The sequence below is a fragment of the Amphiprion ocellaris genome, chromosome 3 (genome assembly GCF_022539595.1).
Source record: "Amphiprion ocellaris isolate individual 3 ecotype Okinawa chromosome 3, ASM2253959v1, whole genome shotgun sequence".
Lineage (NCBI taxonomy): Eukaryota > Metazoa > Chordata > Actinopteri > Pomacentridae > Amphiprion > Amphiprion ocellaris.
The window spans coordinates 14,313,333-14,331,871 of NC_072768.1; the positions used below are offsets into that span (position 1 = coordinate 14,313,333).

General features: G+C 40.2%; 1 protein-coding gene across 1 annotated transcript; it reads right to left on the reverse strand.

Moving 5' to 3' along the window:
• Positions 1-653: 653 nt before the first annotated feature.
• Positions 654-15,778, reverse strand: LOC111577275 (protogenin B-like). The gene is made up of 19 exons (XM_023283447.3): positions 15,644-15,778; positions 14,847-15,146; positions 11,762-11,906; positions 11,481-11,614; positions 11,082-11,378; positions 10,707-10,866; positions 10,355-10,602; positions 9,592-9,756; positions 9,011-9,316; positions 8,007-8,192; positions 6,036-6,131; positions 5,736-5,922; positions 5,428-5,555; positions 5,108-5,278; positions 4,638-4,820; positions 3,518-3,641; positions 3,273-3,411; positions 3,048-3,155; positions 654-2,956 (listed from the first exon to the last, which is right to left on the reverse strand). The coding sequence occupies exons 1-19, from the start codon at positions 15,708-15,710 to the stop codon at positions 2,543-2,545; spliced, it is 3,558 nt and encodes a 1,185-aa protein (XP_023139215.2). The 5' UTR covers positions 15,711-15,778; the 3' UTR covers positions 654-2,542.
• Positions 15,779-18,539: the final 2,761 nt, after the last annotated feature.

Sequence of the window (18,539 nt, forward strand, 5' to 3'; positions counted from 1 at the left end):
TCACATATAGGGTGTCCCAAAAAAATTTGACATCATTTCATGATCTAATAATTTGTTTAAAATTAATTTTCTGTGTGTATAATGATTTGTATTGATTTTCTTTTTATTATGTATTTATTATTATTTAAACCATGCGATTTCTTTCTGTGGTTTCTTTGGTTCTGTTACATGAAAGGACTGGTTTATGTATATATATATATATATATATATATATATATATATATATATAAAGTTTAAAACTGACCTGCGATCAGATGAAGTTTAAAACTGACCTGAGATCAGATAAATATGAAGTTTAAACTGACCTGAAATCAGATAGTTTTAAAGTGACCTGAGATCAGATAAAGTTTAAAACTGACCCTTTTTAATAATAATAATAATAATAATAATAATAATAATAATAAATTTTATTTATAAAGCGCTTTTTCAAAAACTCAAAGACGCTTTTTGATCATGAAAAGGAAAAACACCTTGTATTTCAATTTTAATTTTTGCATTTTAAAACGAAAATCAAATAACCACTCGTTTTTTGTTTTTCAATACCCGTTTCAGAACGGAAAATCCAATTGCCAGATAAATACACGGACCTAACATACATACACACACGCACAACTCAAGAAAACAATGTCAAACACAAAAATATTTTTCCCAAGAACAATTTTATTATCTACTATTTCCGATCATCTTGAGAGTATCAAAAAAGTCTGTTGCAACATTTCAACATGTAAAATAATTTGTTTTGTTGCTCACTTTGGTTTAAAAGATGTATTTTGGTATTCAAAAGCAGAAATATCAAGAAAACCATAAGTTAAATAATAACAGTTAAATCTACGCTCTAAATCTACATTTGTAACCGGAGTTAAGTCAGCAAAATTACCTGTGGTTTCTTGTAATTAATCGTGTACATGAATGCATTACACAGACAAACTTTGAACATGAGACCATTTGAAAATGTCACATTAGACTGGAAAATGTTTTTTTTTTTGTTTGTTTACAACATCATGCTAAAAAGAACAATCTAAATTAAAATTTTACAATGTAGTCTAAGCATCATTTAGGTGAAATTTCATGGTGATAAAAAGACTGCAAAACAGTTTTTGACATCTCAAGTTTAAAAAACAAGAACTATGTAAAAAGGCCTTTCTAGTAATGAAACCCATTGGAAATCATATTGTGTTTAAATGCAAATAATGTATATAATGTAAATGAAAACCAAAGAAAATCACTAAATAACAGAGACTTCAAGATTCTTTGGTTAGGATTATTTGTATTACAAAGGTATAAAAATTGATTATGTTGCTCTTCACACATAGGGCTTCCATTATGATAGTCAGAATCCTTCACTGTCACACCTGGACAGGAAATATTAAGGAGAGAGAAAGAGAATTCTTCCCCATACAGCGGTATTTTTGAGTGGTGACAGATGATTCTCTGAACAAAGAATAAATATCATCTATCACTGGCAAGACACACTGGATCTTTGGCTATGTGTCAATATTTTCCACCTCATCGTACCAAGGATCAACTGAATAAAAAGCCATACCCATCTGAGGAAGCAGACAACTCTTTGGATAATAGCATCGGCATCACCGCTGTGTTTAGCAATGGTCTAGAAGGCAAGTTGAACACAAGCCAAGGAGACTTGTGCTAAAGCTTTCACCAGAATAAAGCATTGATAAAATCTAAACGGAGAAAACCAGCACTCTAAAGGAAATGTACATCATTGGCAAGAAGAATATTTTGGCAAACGCACCCTTAATTTACACCCACTATATTTTTGGTTGCCTTAGAATATCTATTGTATTATCAAAAACTCTTTGGGTACAATTTCTCCCGTCTTTGGATCTCATCATCTATAGTATGCAAAGCCCTTTCGATATTAAGGCCATGTTAAAGCTTTGAGTTCAGTGCACTGACGATGCCAAACAACGTTGTGTAATAAAGCTTGAAATAGTTTGGCAAAACCTAATGCACTTATGTCTTCACAACATACATCATTCAAAGACAAACAATGTCAAACAAAAACTCTTTCAATCGTGAAAAAAGAAAGTGAATAATAATGCCCTAACAGGGGTAACAAGACATGGCAATGAAATGTTTTCACCTTGTCCCCTGAGTCTGACATAATACTGCACAATACGTGGTGAAAAGGAGGTAGTAATGTATATAAAGAAAACAACACTGAGGTAGATATCAATGAAGGGCTCAACTACACCCTCCGCTCCAGTGGAAAGAAATTAAATATAACGAAAATGTATCAATACATTTCTGACATTCTTTTTAACATTCATCATGGGTGAGCTTTGGTTTAGGACAGACAACGCCAAACACAGACAAACAGGTAGAAAGTTGTTAAAAAATGGAAACAAAATGTAACAAACATTCATACAAAATCCTGAGGTAGGTCTGAAGCAAATGCACATTTCTTCCGTTGCAGCAGCTGGCTTCCTGATCCCTCGTCTCTCAGGAAATATCCAAAGGGCTTCACTGAGGAAGAGAAGGAGGTAGAAGTGGCGTAGCTTCAGGTACAGGCCAGGTGGTGTCAGGAGCTGGCTGCCTGGGAAGTGTGCAGGGCAGAATGAGAGCCCTCCACTGTGCTGCTGAGCCAGGAAGCATCAGGGACAGAGTGGTGGAAGGGACGGCTCAACATTGCCTCGTTTTCCACTTCGAAAGACTGCTTTAGCTTAGTTACAGAAGTAGCGTTGTCTGGCCCAAAAGACTCAGGTCTGGAGCTTTGGCTGGTTGAGGGGTTGCTCATCTCTTCATTGCTTTCTTCATTGGAGTAGTGTCCGGAGTCTCCTGTCTCTTGACTGCCCTCACTGGTGTGAGAGCTCTCCGAGTGGAGTGGTCCATAGATGATCTCCCTGGACGAAGGCGGCAGGGGAGCTGTGCCGAGACGCTCCTCATATCTCAGAACAGTTTTACCAGCTTCATACAAGCTGGCTCTTGTTTCAACCTGAGGAGACAGAGAAGATAAAAGTCAGATAAAAAGAAATCTGCTTGAAAAGAAAGCCTGATGACGACCAGAATAATGTCACATCACTTACATCAGTTTCATTTGGATTTCTGATCTCTCTCTTGAAAAACATCCACTTCTTGCTTTTATTCTTGTTGCTAAGAGGACCAGCACTATTTATAATAATATTAGATCCACCCTGGAGCAAATGAGGAAACACAGGAGAAATATGTGAAAGTTTTTAATGTTAGACTGAACATAAACATTCTGAAACCAGCAATCATCTGAAGCTCATTCACTGTTTTGTTTGTCTCACCTTAGCATCGAGGAAGTGATGACTTATCATTGGTATGAGGGCCTCAACATTCTCTGTATGGTGTTCACTGGCTAGGGACAAAGCACCATGTGGACCTTCAGAAGCTCCCACAGCAATCACTTTAGGACTGGAGGATTTTCTATTTATCATACAAGGACAATAAACAAAAATCAGAAACTGAATTCTTATGTCCTATAACATAATTCTGAAATCTTCTTCATATTCCAAATAATTAGAATCAGTACCTTGGTCTGCCCTTGCTGATCAGGATCAAGGCACACATAACTATACAGGCCAAGGCGATGCTCACACCAGCAATGATCCCTGTCATAGACCTCTGGTCTATGTGATAGAGACCATCAGAGAATGCTGCAAGATAAACAACAAAGTGTTTCACATAGGAAATAATTAAACAGGTATATTGTGAGAGACCATTTAGATACAGCCGAATGATTACACTTGTAGAAAATGTAACCATTACTCTGGACTATTACTACAAACCTCTGTATTCATGTGTTGTTCTTTGTAGTTCATGGTAAATACTTGAAGTGCACTGAGAAAACTAAGCTTCAATCATAAAGAAAAATTTAATTCTACAAGTACCTTAATAAAATTTAAAAATGCTATGAACTACATTTTTAAGATAAACTAAAACTAATAATTTCGAGAAAAAAATCAAAGTAAATCAAAGTATAAAACTTGAAAACTTAAGGTTAATATCCAAAAACAAATTAAACTGATGTCAATTAAAAACATAAAAACAGACAATGTCTCCTAGTTTGTTTCCTATCCAAGAGAAACCTTATTTCACTCTGCATGGACTGCTTGTTCTGAAGACTGTGAAACCATACTATATCCCATAATTGCAGTTTGTCCAGCAATAAACAACGACGTGCATCAACTCCCTGTGAAAATGCAGTTTTGTCAACACAAAACACACAGATTAAACTAAGATTAAGACTCAAAATTAGGTGGCATCATGACACTAATGTTACAGTATAGCTGGACCACTCCCACCATCTCATTTCAGGCTAAGACCACAAACACCAGCGTATACATTTAAATGGGAAACTATATAGCCTCTTTTTTACCTTAACTAGATTCTGTGTTGCTTTCCTGTCTCTCATTCACACACACACACAGTCCAATAAAGCTTTAGCACACGATGGGCTGGGGAGCAAACTGCCAACCTTGCAATTAGCGGACAACCGGTCTCTTACCTGAGCCATAGCTATTCCTGTATACTTCTAATGAGTTACAAACAAAATGCCAAATAACTACCAGCTTCATGCAATAAATGAGTCAAGCTCAAAAAGATGAGACACCTCTATCATGCTGTATGCTTCAGTGTTACATGTTGCTGACCTGTTGTATCAGGGAAGTTGTCAGAATGTCTGGGGTTCTTGCTGCGGTGCATGTTTCCACGCCTCAGTGCCAGCTCCACAATGTTGGAGAAAGGCCCGTCACCTACCCCATTGGAGGCTGATATCTTCACCAGGTAGACATTACCTGGCTCCAGCTTCTCCAGTAGGGCCATCGTATGACTTCCTATAAATGGCAGCAGAATCCCACAGTATGGATTAGAATATTAGAAAACTGACACTGGTGGACTTAATGTTGCCCAGTTAACATTTATTTTTAACTGTTCAGTTTGTCTTTTGCTTTAATTTTGGAAATTTGTAATGTTTAATGTAGGAATATTACAATATTTTTATTGTGCATCTATGTAATGCTCTGCTATTGGATGTCTTGCTAAAATGACAATTATTATTACAGATCTTTGTAAGAGGTGTTGCTTCTGCATCACTGGTGGCATGATACGGTGAAGTACTCACCCTCCCTCTGTATTTTTTGCCAGTGCCCAGACAGCCAGCCTTTCTGTGAGGCGTACAGAATGGTATAGTGTGTAACCATCACATTGGGCTCAGTGGGCTCCCTCCAGGACACCAGAGCAGTGTCATCCTCAATCAGTGTTACTCGCACTCCTGCAGGTGGTTGGCTAGGTGCTGTACACAAAGTAGTCATGATCAAAATAAGCAACTTACTCTTAAATTTAAGCAAAAATATGCAATTATCTCATCAGAGGAAACAGTAAGATACACAAAAAGCAACACTGTCATGGTAAAATACTGCTACACTGATGGTAATTTACTACCTGCTGGCAGAGTCTGATGGTAAGTTACAGAACTCCAGGGGCTTGACATCTGGTCCACATGGAGACGCACCACAAACTCATAGCGAGTGTTTGGATTCAAATTCTGAACTGTGACACTCTGCTTGATTCTGTGGAGAAACAACAGTCTTACATTACGGGCATTTAGCAGGCAATAATAAAGAACATATTTACATTATTAGTAAATATTTAACGTAACATCATGGGGGCAGTATTTGTCCAGCCCAAACTAAAATAAGCTTTATGTCTCCTGCCTAAAGTGAAATATACGTTTTTTGTGTGGTTCTTACGTTTGCAGGTAGCGTATAGCAGAGGCATTATGAGTGCCCACAGGTGTACAGCGGACTGTATAGCTAACAGCCTTTCCAGCAGAGAAAGAGGGACGGTTCCAACGAAGGGACACTGCAGATGAATTGCTGGCCAAGACAGTCACTTGATCTGGAGGTGGAGGGGCTGCTGCCAGTTGGTCTCTAGCCGCTGAATGATGCAAACAGAAATCAAATTTATATCAAATTTACATGCAATCAACATCTGTATTTCATCTTAGGCTGTAAAGCTGTTTGAAATAAACTCTAGGCCAATGTACTTACACACGCATCCAGGAGTACTAATTGTTTGGTCTGTCTGATATCCATCTCCAACTTTACTTACAGCCAGAATCTTGACATGATACTTTCTTCTTGGATCTGAAATACAAATGATCAAGTTTCAGTCATTTTAGCCCATTTAGCTAAAACAAAAACTCAGGGTTGCCAACTGATATTCCAGTAATTGAACAGAGCAGCTGTTGTCAACTGAGTTCTACAATAATGCAAAAGCCTGAAAGGATCACCATTAAAACGCCAAAACTGATGGTTAACAAATAGAGCAGGATCTATTTAAAAAGACAGACACATAGACAATTAGCTGCAGGAGGGAAAGGTTGCAGGTCATAACTGGCCATCCCCCATGCATGGACAATACATGGTCTCCTGAGTCACCCCAACTTCTCATTTATCATACGCCGTCCTGTGTAAGGAGCAGGAGAAAGATCGACCAGCTCCGAGCCCCAGTAAATATGGTGACATGATCAATAAGCTCTATGAAAATTATCACACAATAATACTGTCTTGTTTTCCTTTTCAAAGGTTTCACAACAGTAAAATGTTTGCTCTAAGCTGGGTTTGAAAATGCAATAATTGACTTTCAAAGGAAACAGTGGTTGAGATTAAATGTTTGTGCAGCACAACAAAAAAGTAGAGATGTACAAGGCTGTATCAAGTACCAGCGAAAATAATCAGAAGAATCACTGAGGCCTGGGGAAGGGAACATTTCATCTGAAAATATACAGTCAGACATTGTGTTTTAACTTGAAAAACTACCATTGCCTCAGCACCTAAATCAGGATGCTTTTAGGGAGCGTTAAGATTTGTTTTATGCCTCTAGTGTGAAAGGTCAGCCTTTGGGTATTGACCAACGAAGGCAGTGTGTCCAGGCCTGCTGTGGGGGCTGGGCCAGGGGCAGCGTTCAGCTGCTGGGATCCTAGGCCCATGGGACAGGGGGGTTTGTCTGAGGTCACCAGGTCAGGCCAAGATAGAACAGAAAGAATCTGGGTGCAGGACTGTGGGATAGGAGGTGGGCCCCTTTTGTTTCCCCTTTCACGGTCTTCCTGCTGCCTTTGTGTTGAGGCCTTAAACTTGGAGCAGCACATAGAGACACAAGATCAGTGATATTATGGTGTATGACATCAGTGATACTGATTTGTGTGATTATCAACCAACACTGAAAGAGTGAAGGTTTTTAATATTTCAATGAAGCTATTACTACAGATAGAATGTAATGAGAAACACTCATGGGCAATCTACACAGAGACGTGTGGGCAGTTTCAACTGATTTGGTAGGAAATGAGTTGGAACCAAGCTGCGCTTAAGGAAAAAATTATATTGTGTTAGTTTCTAAGTGCATAACAGTATATATCAGCATGGTCCTGGCTTATATTCCATATAGACAGCTGTAGGGTATTTACATAGACAGCACACACAACCAGTGGGGTCAGGGTCCTAATCCAAGACCGCTGTCTCACGGCTAGAGGTCAGTGGCTCGGTCCAGCTCTGGCCCATCCCAAGGGGGTTTGTTTGTGTGCTCCTGTGTCCAGCTAAAGGGGGGTGTTGGTTAGGGTGTTACAAGGCAGGTCTGGCCCTGGACACAACACAATGGCCAGGCATAATTATGCAAGTCCTCAGGATGGGAAACGGTGGTGGGAGGGACATCTGGACCCCGACCTCTAACCCTGGCAGCCTGATCTCACACAATAACGCAGCCAGACTGGAGAGGACTGCTGGTTAGACAAGAGAGGTCAGCTCATATTGATCAGGACAGAGGGTCGAAATGCAAATGCAGCATCCAACTGCCCACTGAATTAAAACTGTCGATGCAAAAAGGACCTATTTGAGTGAGAACCCATCGGTCATTCTCTGTTGTCCCTGCATCCAGTCGCAGGTCTAGATGATAGAAATGCACTGAAAGAGTGAAATACAATCAAATCTAGTTTTCTTTTGCTCCACTGTCCTTTCATCACTCACCAAGGCCACTGATGGTGTAGGTGTAGGTTTGAGCCTGCAGCTGGATGTTGGGCTGCTCTGGTTGGCCTTCCTCATGATAACACAGCCGGTAACCCTCAACAGCCACAGATTCTGGGGAGGTCTGCCAGCGTGCCACAATGGACGTGCAGTTAAGTGGCTCAAGTTGAAGAATAGGGGCCGAAGGCACTAAGGGGGACAAAGAGCAGCCATGGGATCAGTACACACTCACATTTTGAATATTACTGAGCACAAAGAAAGACTAAAACTAAACAGCATGAAACAACAAGACAATGGGTGCAGGAAAGGGCTAGATAGATGGTGTGAATATAAATTAAGAACTCAGGGTGTAAAAGATTTTAAACGGATATTTTTGTATTGATTTATTCTCTGCACTCTCTTCTCACAGCAAAAATGTCTAAAACTCCCTATCATGGTGTTCTGCAACTATAACCAGATATTTTTCCCATACCTTTTGAACAAGAAATATAGCTTTGGTGGTCAAAAAACCTCCCCCAACACACCAGGCCATGAAAATAGGCTATTCTTTCCCCCACATAGACGCCTGAGGCCCTCTCTTTATGACCCGTGACTGAGGCCACTCTAACATCACTGACAGCGAAGGGCAAAGGTTTCTGGGTAACCAACACAAAGACTGTGGGACAATGCTACAAGAGCAAACTCTAGTCATATGACAGCCACTCTGCATGAGCTCTAGTGATCCTCTTGGTATCCCAAGAGCAGCAAAACAGAGATGTGACAAAAGCAAAAGGAGAGCCACTTTTAGCACTATGTGATTCTGTTACTCTATAGCATTTACTTGGTAGGTTCTTATCCCAGGAAAGATATATGCTTTTCAGTTCAAGATTTAATTTAATGATGCATTGAAACTTTTGGAGAAATTGAAGAATAAGGTGACAAAAGTACTCTGTACATTTATAAATATTCTGTACATGTATAGTAAGCAAGCAAAGGAAAGAAGAATACACAGATTTCATCAGTTTTACCTTTGTTGCTGGAGGTCTTCGGTGTCCGGTGTGAAGTCCAAGCTGATGGCTCACACCAACCAATACGGGTGGCTGCAGCCATGCGGAGCAGGTAAATGGTGTCAGGCTGCAGGCCCTCCAGGAGATATTCAGTACTGTTCTGTTGTAGCTCCACAGATGAGACAGTGCTGTCTGCAGCTGTGCGATAGGAGAGTCTGTAAGCAGACACCCGACCACGGCTCACCTTTGCTGACAGTGGCTGCCAGCTCAGCTTGATGTCCGTTGAGCTTTGGCTGGTCAGACTTAGCTCTGGGGTGCGCAGAGGCACTGCAGAAAAATATCAGAAACACATCATATTAGGCATACGTGTGATGATAAATTTATTCAGAGTACAAACAACTAAAAACTAAAGTGACAAATTCTATTCATTATTCGCTATAATCAGCTGAATAAAAACAAGCAAAATGTGCAAACAATGGTATGATCATGCCTGTCTGTACTCAAAATGTGCTCTGTACACACATCACTTGCATGCATGTCAGCTTAACTACCAGAGTGATTTATTGCAAGGAATGCTGGAAGTCTTAGTGCTTTATGCTTACCATCCTCCAGGGTATGTTGACTGACTTGGTCTGACATACGACTGGCTCCCATTGGCATGTAGGCCACGATGTAAAAGCTGTAGTTTCGAGCCGGATCAAGGTCATCAATGATATAACTGGTTGTATCGTTGCCAATCACAACTTGGTATTCTTCGTTGTTTAGACCTGGCATGCCACAAATCATGGAGCAGGTTATGAAACAACATTGTCCAAATAAGAAGAGACTTCCATGAAAAATTAACAAGCATGTACCACATAAACAGTGAATGTTTTGAAAGAACACTTGCAGCTCCTGCATGTGAATTATCTTTCCTATAAACAATGTAATGCAAGCCACAAATAACTGCAACCAGACCACTTACACCCAATTAAACGTTTAAAAGACTTGACTTAATAGAGTTGCTTAACTGTCAATTTAATGGTTAAAGTGAACTATCTCCATACATTAATGGTTTGCTAGACTGTAAGATTTTTAAAAGGTTATGCTGTCCCTTTAACTGCAGGCAGTATGAGCTGGTGAGTGGACAATGGGAGGACTAGGCCTGTTGTTATTTAAGTGGGGTTGCCATTCTGAGCCCTTCTTGACCTCTGCTCTGTGCAGCAACAACAGATGGCCTTCACCAAGGAAAGCTGATCACATGTGAGAAAGTGATATGAGTCTCTGCGGTTGACTCTCATGCTATGTTTTCACATCTTCATTCTTCCCATTGCAGGACTGAGTTTTTAATTTCATTCAAATTAACCATGTTTCCTTTGGTCTTACCTTCAGCCTTCATATAATGGATGGAGTAGGCAATAACTTTGTCTGCATTGTAGAGAGGCCTCTCCCAGGCCAATAAGATAGCAGAGCTTGAGATGGTTTCAGCATGGATATTTCTTGGGGCACTGGGCCTGTCCTCAGACATGACAACAATAAGTCGAGCCAAGGAGAGCACAGAACCTTGTTCATTCTCTGCCATGCACTGGTAGATGGCATCATCCTCAGGGATGATCTGGGTAATCACCAATTTACTGTGAAATAAAAGGAGAAGAAAAATCAGCAAACCGTGTTGTGATTAAATTCAATTTAAGCATTTTTGTGTTTGATGGTGAACAGTACTCCTGCTATACACTACCTGTTGTACATCTTTATCCTCCCATTTAAGTGAACCTCTTGTCCATTCTTTAGCCAGCTGATGCGTGGCGTAGGCACTCCCTCTGCTTGGCACATGAATCGGGCAGTGCCTGCTCTTGGACGGGTCTGACTCTCAGGTCGTTCAACAATGGTTGGCGGCACTGGAACAGAGGTTTATGAGAAAGAGGAGAATGAGAAAAAAAATTATCTCACCGTTCACTTACCTATAAACTAACTGTGTGGTATCTTGCACCTAACACTTTTGCTAAAGGCAGGCATTGATCAGTTGTCTAAATATTTGTTGTGTTGCGGCATACAGAACACAAGGTGTGGTCTGAGGATCTATGTGGTGGAACAACCAAAGAGTTTTCAGTACCGAGAACTGTGAGGTTGGCTGCAGCAGTAGTGTGGTTGCGGGTTCCAGGGGTGGTGGCCCTGCAGAGGTAGATTCCACTGTGCTTGGAACTGACATCAGTGATGACCAGGTTCCCATTGCCCAGCACTTTGGCATTGTACACATCGATGGGTTTACTGTCAGCACGGCTCCAGGAGATGATGGGCCACGGATTTCCAGTAGCCACACACTCCAGGACCACAGTTTGGTGAAGGGAAACTGTCACATTCTGAGGTCCAGCAATGATTCTGGGCCTCTTACGTAGCATAGGGCTTGCATCTTCAGAAAAAAAATCAAACGGGAAAAATAACTTGTGCGTTCTCAATGGAATGTGGTGGTCTAAAGCTCATTCCTAAAATCAAGTTAATGCAGTTACTGTACCTAGGTTGACTGTCAGTGTCGCCTCTCTACTCTTTAAACAGCTGCCAATGTTAGTTGCCACACATCGATACTGTCCAGCATCTTCCAGTTGTACGTTGTGAATCTGAAGGACTCCATTGGGCAAAACCGTTATTCTGAGAACAGACAAATATAACATTAGGGTCAAACTGGAGGGTACACTGGGACAACAACAGAGTTCAGGACCTGCTTCTAAGTTGCTAGTACAAGCGGATTAAATGCGGTTTACTGTGCCTAAAATTACTGAGAGTGTCTGCAGGCACCTGTCTGTCTGCAGCGGCAGTGTGCTTTGGTTGAACTCCCAGGTGATGGTGGCAGGAGGGCTGGAGGTGACTGCACAGGAGAATCGTGCCACAGAATCCTCAGTCACCACAGTAGGCACAGGTTGTAACAAAAACTCTGAGATACCTGGGAAAGGAATGAATAATTGGTCAAGATCTAGTTTCAGTAATAAATCATTTCAACAAATATGTATTTTAGCTTATTACAAAATTAATGTGTACTTGTTTCATGACTAGGCAAATAAAGCATTTTCTTTTACTGTGGTAAAACACTATATATTATGCATGCGAAGCCCTGACTTTGATAGATGTTAACTGATTATATGAAAGGAATTGATCTCTTCAGGACAGTGTGATCTTGCTTTTGTGCAGATGAGCTATCAGGTCTCCCTCTGACCAGCTGGTCCAATCAATTCATCAATTAAAGAAAGACACTGAATGATGCATTATTATAGGAAAGAAAAACTAATCAATACACTTTGCATACAAAATGACTGCAGGAAACACTAGAAATACAAAATGTTGGACATTTCTAACATATGAAAGTAAACTTTTTTCTTCATGCAAAGGCAAAATATGCCATTTTTTTGCTTTTATAGCACACAAATTTGCAACTGTGTGTATGCAAATGTTTCACAATAGACCATGTTATGTATAAACATGTTTAGGTATAAATTTACTTACTTTAAAATCACTTATGCAACTCTGCACATTTTGCAGAGTCACACTTTGTTTATGTGCATTAAAAAGGTCTTTTGATAATCACCATGAATAAGCAACCCCCAACCTGCATTTAACTGAAGCACACTCCGTAAGATATGACCAATGACCTTCATTCATTAAGGTGATAACTCTCTCCCTCCCCCCTCTCTAAAAACGAAGGAAGTCAATATCACGTTAAAGAAAATCAATACCTTGTTCTCCAACTGAAAGTCCACATTTAAACCTTCAGCTTTGAGACAGCAAAATTAAAGAGCCATCCTTTAATTGAAGATCTAATGTCATCAATATTGCACAAATTAACTGGTGAGCCTGCTTATGCTTAGCAAATTAATGTTCAGCCTAAACCAAGGCCAAAACTTAGTATCCTTTATAGATGGATTTGTGAATTGTTCTGAAAATATAGGTTTAGGGTATGACAACAAAATTCTTGGTCAGAATATATTTAACTATTTTCCAATGGTCTGATCATGAAGTCTCGTACTAGTCACCTATTCAGTCTCCAGTCAACATGGCTGACTGGTGAGCATCATGAAAATGCACATGAGCCTGGTAAGAAAGCAAAAACAATATATTGCTGACTATCTGGAATTAGTGATGCAGATGGTAAGTGTGGCCTATCTGCTAGTATGGTCACCTCTGTTGCAAAGAACAAAATAATGTCTAGGTCAAACACAAGCACAAAGGTTTCTCTAAAGAGGTCAAAGTTTAATTCAGCCCTCCTGTCCATTCAATTTTTAGCCAAACTGGGAGCCAGATCGAAGTCATTTTACCAGTAGTCCACAACAGAGAACCTGGTGATTCTTATGTTATTTATATCCGATATTAAATGATAGAGTAGCAATGAAATACAGCTGCAAAGTATGTATTAACATATTTTTAAGTACTGCAAAAAAGACATGACATCTATTTTACATATGTGTAAAACCTAGAGGTGTAGACACTGGTGATGTAGTCCAGTGACTACACAAAGGACAACACTTCCTGGATGTAAACATGTTTTGACGCTCTACACACTCTTCCTCTCTTTACTTTCTGGGGAGTATCAGGCCCATCCATTCACATGACAAACTGGCCTTTTTTTAACAAAAGCGCTCTGCTTGACAGGGCAACAGAGGGGCTGATCCAGTGAAAGGGATTGTGGGCTGAGAGAAAGAACAGCAGGGCAGCCCAGCCGGAGCAGGTCTGTGACATCACAAAGCCTTTCCCCTGCCGACCCCTGACCCCCAGGACCTCTGGACAGAAGGGGAGTGTAGAGGAGCCCCATCCTCCACTCCCCACCTACAGCTGACCAAGAACCTTTAACCCCTTCACTGACAAAGACTGGACGCCAGACCAACATTGAACTTTTGAGATTTTTAAATGGTCAACCTATGTAAAATTTAGATAATTTCAAATGCTATTAAATAGATCATGAACAATCGCAACAACAACAGAAGCGTTTCTATGCATTTTGAAGATTTTTTCCCACTTCTATATTTGTAAATCTTTTCCTGTGTAAAAGCTGCATGATGTTGTTCTGTTGAGAATTAGGTGACTTTGCCAAAACTATATACCCTCAGTGTCAATGTCAAAATCAGTATATTTCAGAAGGCCATGCTAGTTTCCACGACACCAGTCATGGGATATCCCTTTTAAGACCTGTGAAAAGTGTCCATGGTAGACCAGGCCCACTGAATAGGCCCAGCTGTCCTGTCCACTGATATGTGGACAAACAAATGCCCTGAAATCTAGCCTTTTCTTCTGGGGCGGTCAGGGGCACACCAAACAAAGGCTAAAAGGCAAATGGCCTTTCAGAGATTCCTCTGTCTAGCGGACCATTCGGCAATTACACAGAGCCATAGTCTGCAGGGACAATGCAATCCCACAAACATTTAAAGAGAGATGGCTAATTTGTAAACTTTTTGCCAATATTTGCAGAGTACCTAGATAAGTGTGCAAGTGGTGCTTTTTCTCAAAACACAGAAAAGATACTCAGACTTAGGACTTACTCTTTATGGAGTATTTATGAGCTTTTAGATTGACTCTCCATCTATTTTTAACTGCCTCTTTAAATGATCCTATAACTGAACTGACAGCTTTAAACTCAGGTATGGCTAACTTCCAGTGACATGGAAGCCTGGGTTTTAGAGGTTTTCCCTCAGTAAAGAAAAAAGGAGAGGGGTGGGGTACATCTGCTTCCCATCTCCAAGTTTATAATCCATGAACTTGCCATTCTGATGCTTGCATGTTGACAATACCACCAAGAGAACATCACCAGTGAACATTTTGGTCCCATGAGTGGATACCAGTAATACAGGCCATGTTAGCAGCAGAGTATTTCTTGTCCTCCTAACTCCATACTTACTTGCGATAGTCAGCTGTGATCTTTGGCTTAGGATAGCTCCATATTTGTTCTGGGAGAGGCACTGGTAGAACCCTTGGTCTGAATCCTCCTTGGTATGCTTTATCTTTGGTATGTACAAGGAGCCATTGGGCAGAAACTGGATGTGTTCACTTTCTGCCAACTTAACTCCATTCTTTAGCCACTTAATGGTGACTGGAGGCTGCCCATGAGCCTGGCAGTCCAAGACAGCCGGGTCCTTTGGTAGGACAGTAATATCACTGGGCTCTGTGATGAAGGACAACTCGCTGAAACATAAAACACCTACAGAAAAAGATCGGAAACACTGGTCAAGATTTTAATGGAACAATGCACAGCAACAATTACACATTTTTACCTGACAGCGTGTAATAGGAAAGCTTAAAGGATATTACAACAAAAGGTATAGACAATAGACAAACATACAATAAGTCGTGATAAAAAATAGCATCTGTGTCATAAGTTAATGTGTATTGTGCTAAAAGGGCACCGTCGTTTTCTGCCGGTCAGACTTAAAGCTGGACGTGAGCATCCCAAACGAAGTAACTCACACTTAAATAACCATGAAGTTAAAGTTAAAGAACTGAACATTCTGTAAATCAATGTGAGAGAAAAATACAACGTTGTGTTTTAACAGTTGTAACATACAACAGCAGTTCACATTGTACGGGGCAGTTAATACGAGCACCATAAACCATCAACTGTGGGTGCGAGGACCGCAGAGGTGGTCAACGTTAGCTTACTGACAACGACAATATCAATAACAGAGACAAGGTACTTACTTGACAAAGGAAGAAACAAAACAAAAAGGAGCCACTGCCGGCAAAATTTCATCTTAAAATTGGCCATTTATCCAGACTGTGGTGTCATTTTCACCCCACAGAGACCCTCCGCTCTGCTGCGTGCTGACCGTAGATCCCCAACTTCTCTTCTGGCAGCAGCGCAGCACCAACGGCTCTACTGGGGGCCTGGCCCACCCCGCCCTCTCACGCATGCGCAGACACTGCAGGCCAGAAGCAAGTGTGGCTAAATGGGGGGGGGGTCCGGGGACCCCAGGGGTCCACGGGAGGAAGTGTCATAAGAGGAAACTAGATTTTTAAAAAATATTTTTCACTATATTTTCATATGCTACACATGCAGGATGCTGTACCAGGTCATCAAAGATTATCAACCCATTGAAGCCTCACCTGGCGATGAAAATGATGAGATCTCCTAAAAAATGCATAGTCTCAAAGACAGTATAGTCAGACAGCTAATATCAGACACTCCTTAAAGTATTAGATAAAAAGCTGAGAGATTACCATTACTGCAATGTCCTTAAAACCACAATTTACTCAGTTTTTGCTCTGATGCACAGTTGATGATTTAAAATTATTCACAATCTTGCACCTCCTGTCCGCTAAGGATGTTTAGCCTATCCAGGAAGTGGCAGCACAGGTAGGACTACAGCATCTACTAGAGGTGACTGGGTACTTAAATTCAAGATGACAGCTTTTGGTCAATGTATTGTATCAGTCAAAGCAGTGGGGAAGTGCAGTTTCATCCCCACAAACGTTAAAGACTCAGGAGGCTTTACCGTGTTTAAAACCAGCCAGGTTTGGTTGAAGTCAACACAAAAGTGCCACCACCAATGATTCCCTTTAATTTATTGTATTTACTGATTCTATTTCATCTCATGCTGATGGACTTTGCATTGTATTATGTAATGTACTTCTTGTTCTGTGGTTGTTTTGTGTGTGTGTGTGTGTGTGTGTGTGTGTGTGTGTTTCTGCTCAGAGACAACAGATACAAATTAGCTGCTAGATAACTCTGGTCGAGTTACCTTTAATTGTGCCTGCAAAAATAAGCAAAAACATAAAAAGAATAATGCAATGTGTATCTATCTTCACTTTTAGTCCTTTGACATTTAACTTTGGGAACTCTGGTAAGTGCACGGAGACAGAAACACTTTTAAACTAATGCTCTGTTTGAACGGTGCCCTTGAGTGTGGCCTCTTGTGTGTATGACACTTTTTATTAATATTTTCAATAACACTGTGTGTCTGTGAACTACTGTGTCACTGAACTGCCTTACAGTCATGTTGTATTTTTGTCTTTTGTTCTCATTTCTGTCTTTTGAAAGATATTTTGAGCTCAATGAGACTTGCTGAATAAAGTAAAATAAAGCTGCTCACTAACTTTGTACGGTGCAGGTTTGTGAGTCTGGGTGTCGGCTGTGCATGGTAGCACCTGAAGTGATGTGTTCTCTGATCTGTGTTCTTTAAATAGCCAGTGTTTCCATTTTTATCTAGTATAGTTATTGTTTTTTTCCATATTGAAATTTTACAATTGCCATTTCTGCCTACTCAGCATATGAGACTTCTATTGCTTTGTACAGATGTTTGTTTTTACCCTGGTATAGTTTCTGTATGTGTGTTAATCTGAACTGAGGATATGTCAGAGGCAAATTTGAAGTGAACTGAATTTCTTTGAGATTTTTACATAGGGCAATCATATAAAGCAGAAGTGCATTTTAGACATCTCTGATCAGTAATCAACTATGTTGCAATGTAGCTTGGTGACATCTACTTCTCTATATATCAGATGTTTTGGAAGACAATATAAGGACAACAAGGGAATTATTAGCCACCAACCGGTAATAAGGTCACACTGAACGGCATCTGCTCCTACCACAGAAACTTGTAATTATGAAGAGATATTGATGGCTGCTAGTCAGCTGCTTAATGAATTCAGATATTGATCCGGTGACCGTGCCTTGTGACAATGACCCTCCCGTCTCCCAGCCCTCATTCAGTAGCACTACAATGGGCTCCAGCTGTGAGATCCACCATGCTGTATCAGCACAACACCCATCCACTGGCAAAGGTAAACAAAGCAATCACACTCAGACTGGGAACTGTGCCGTGCCTAACAACACACACGATTCTCTTGCGCTCAGCTGTATCTATGAATGGTTGTGCAAAGATTTTAAGGGATTACTGCCACAAACATGCAGCTCCTCACTTCAATATTCAATCAAATGAGGAGAGCAAAGTGTAATTATGCATTGATTAGAGCTAACTATTGATTCAATCATCTAAAGCCTTATAGTTATAACTCAAGGCTCAAAACCAGTTGACAGGTTAATAGCATCTTGTAATTTGTTTACTCAGTAGTTTAGATTTTGAGATTATTTCTTTAAAGATTCTAAATTTAGAACCATTACCACGATAAATATAAAAAATTTAGGAAAAACAAACAATTTATTGAATTTCTATTTCTTTATTAGTGGTAGTTTGTATACATTGGATGGGTATTAATCAGTTAACTAATATAAATTTATTGTGTGCAAACAATAGTTATTAGCATATATCAGTGCAAAGGAATAAAAGAAAAACATTTTATCTGGTTGGATGTTTAAAAAAAAGGTTCTATTCACTCTCTCAAAACTCTAAGTGATAATTTTAGTTATAATAACAATGTGCAGCTATCTCTGCCAGTGCCTAAGTTGAATAAAATATGACTTATCTGTGTTGTCGCCTCAGTTCAGTTCCAATTTTGGATTCTTTGGCTATTGATCAAATCAAATCAAATCAAGCTTTGTTGTCATTTTGATGATGTCAAGATGAGAGAGCGTTTCTCCAGGATCCAATAAGGTGCAGATGTGTGTGCAAAACCAGATCAGCAGTTCAGTATTGAT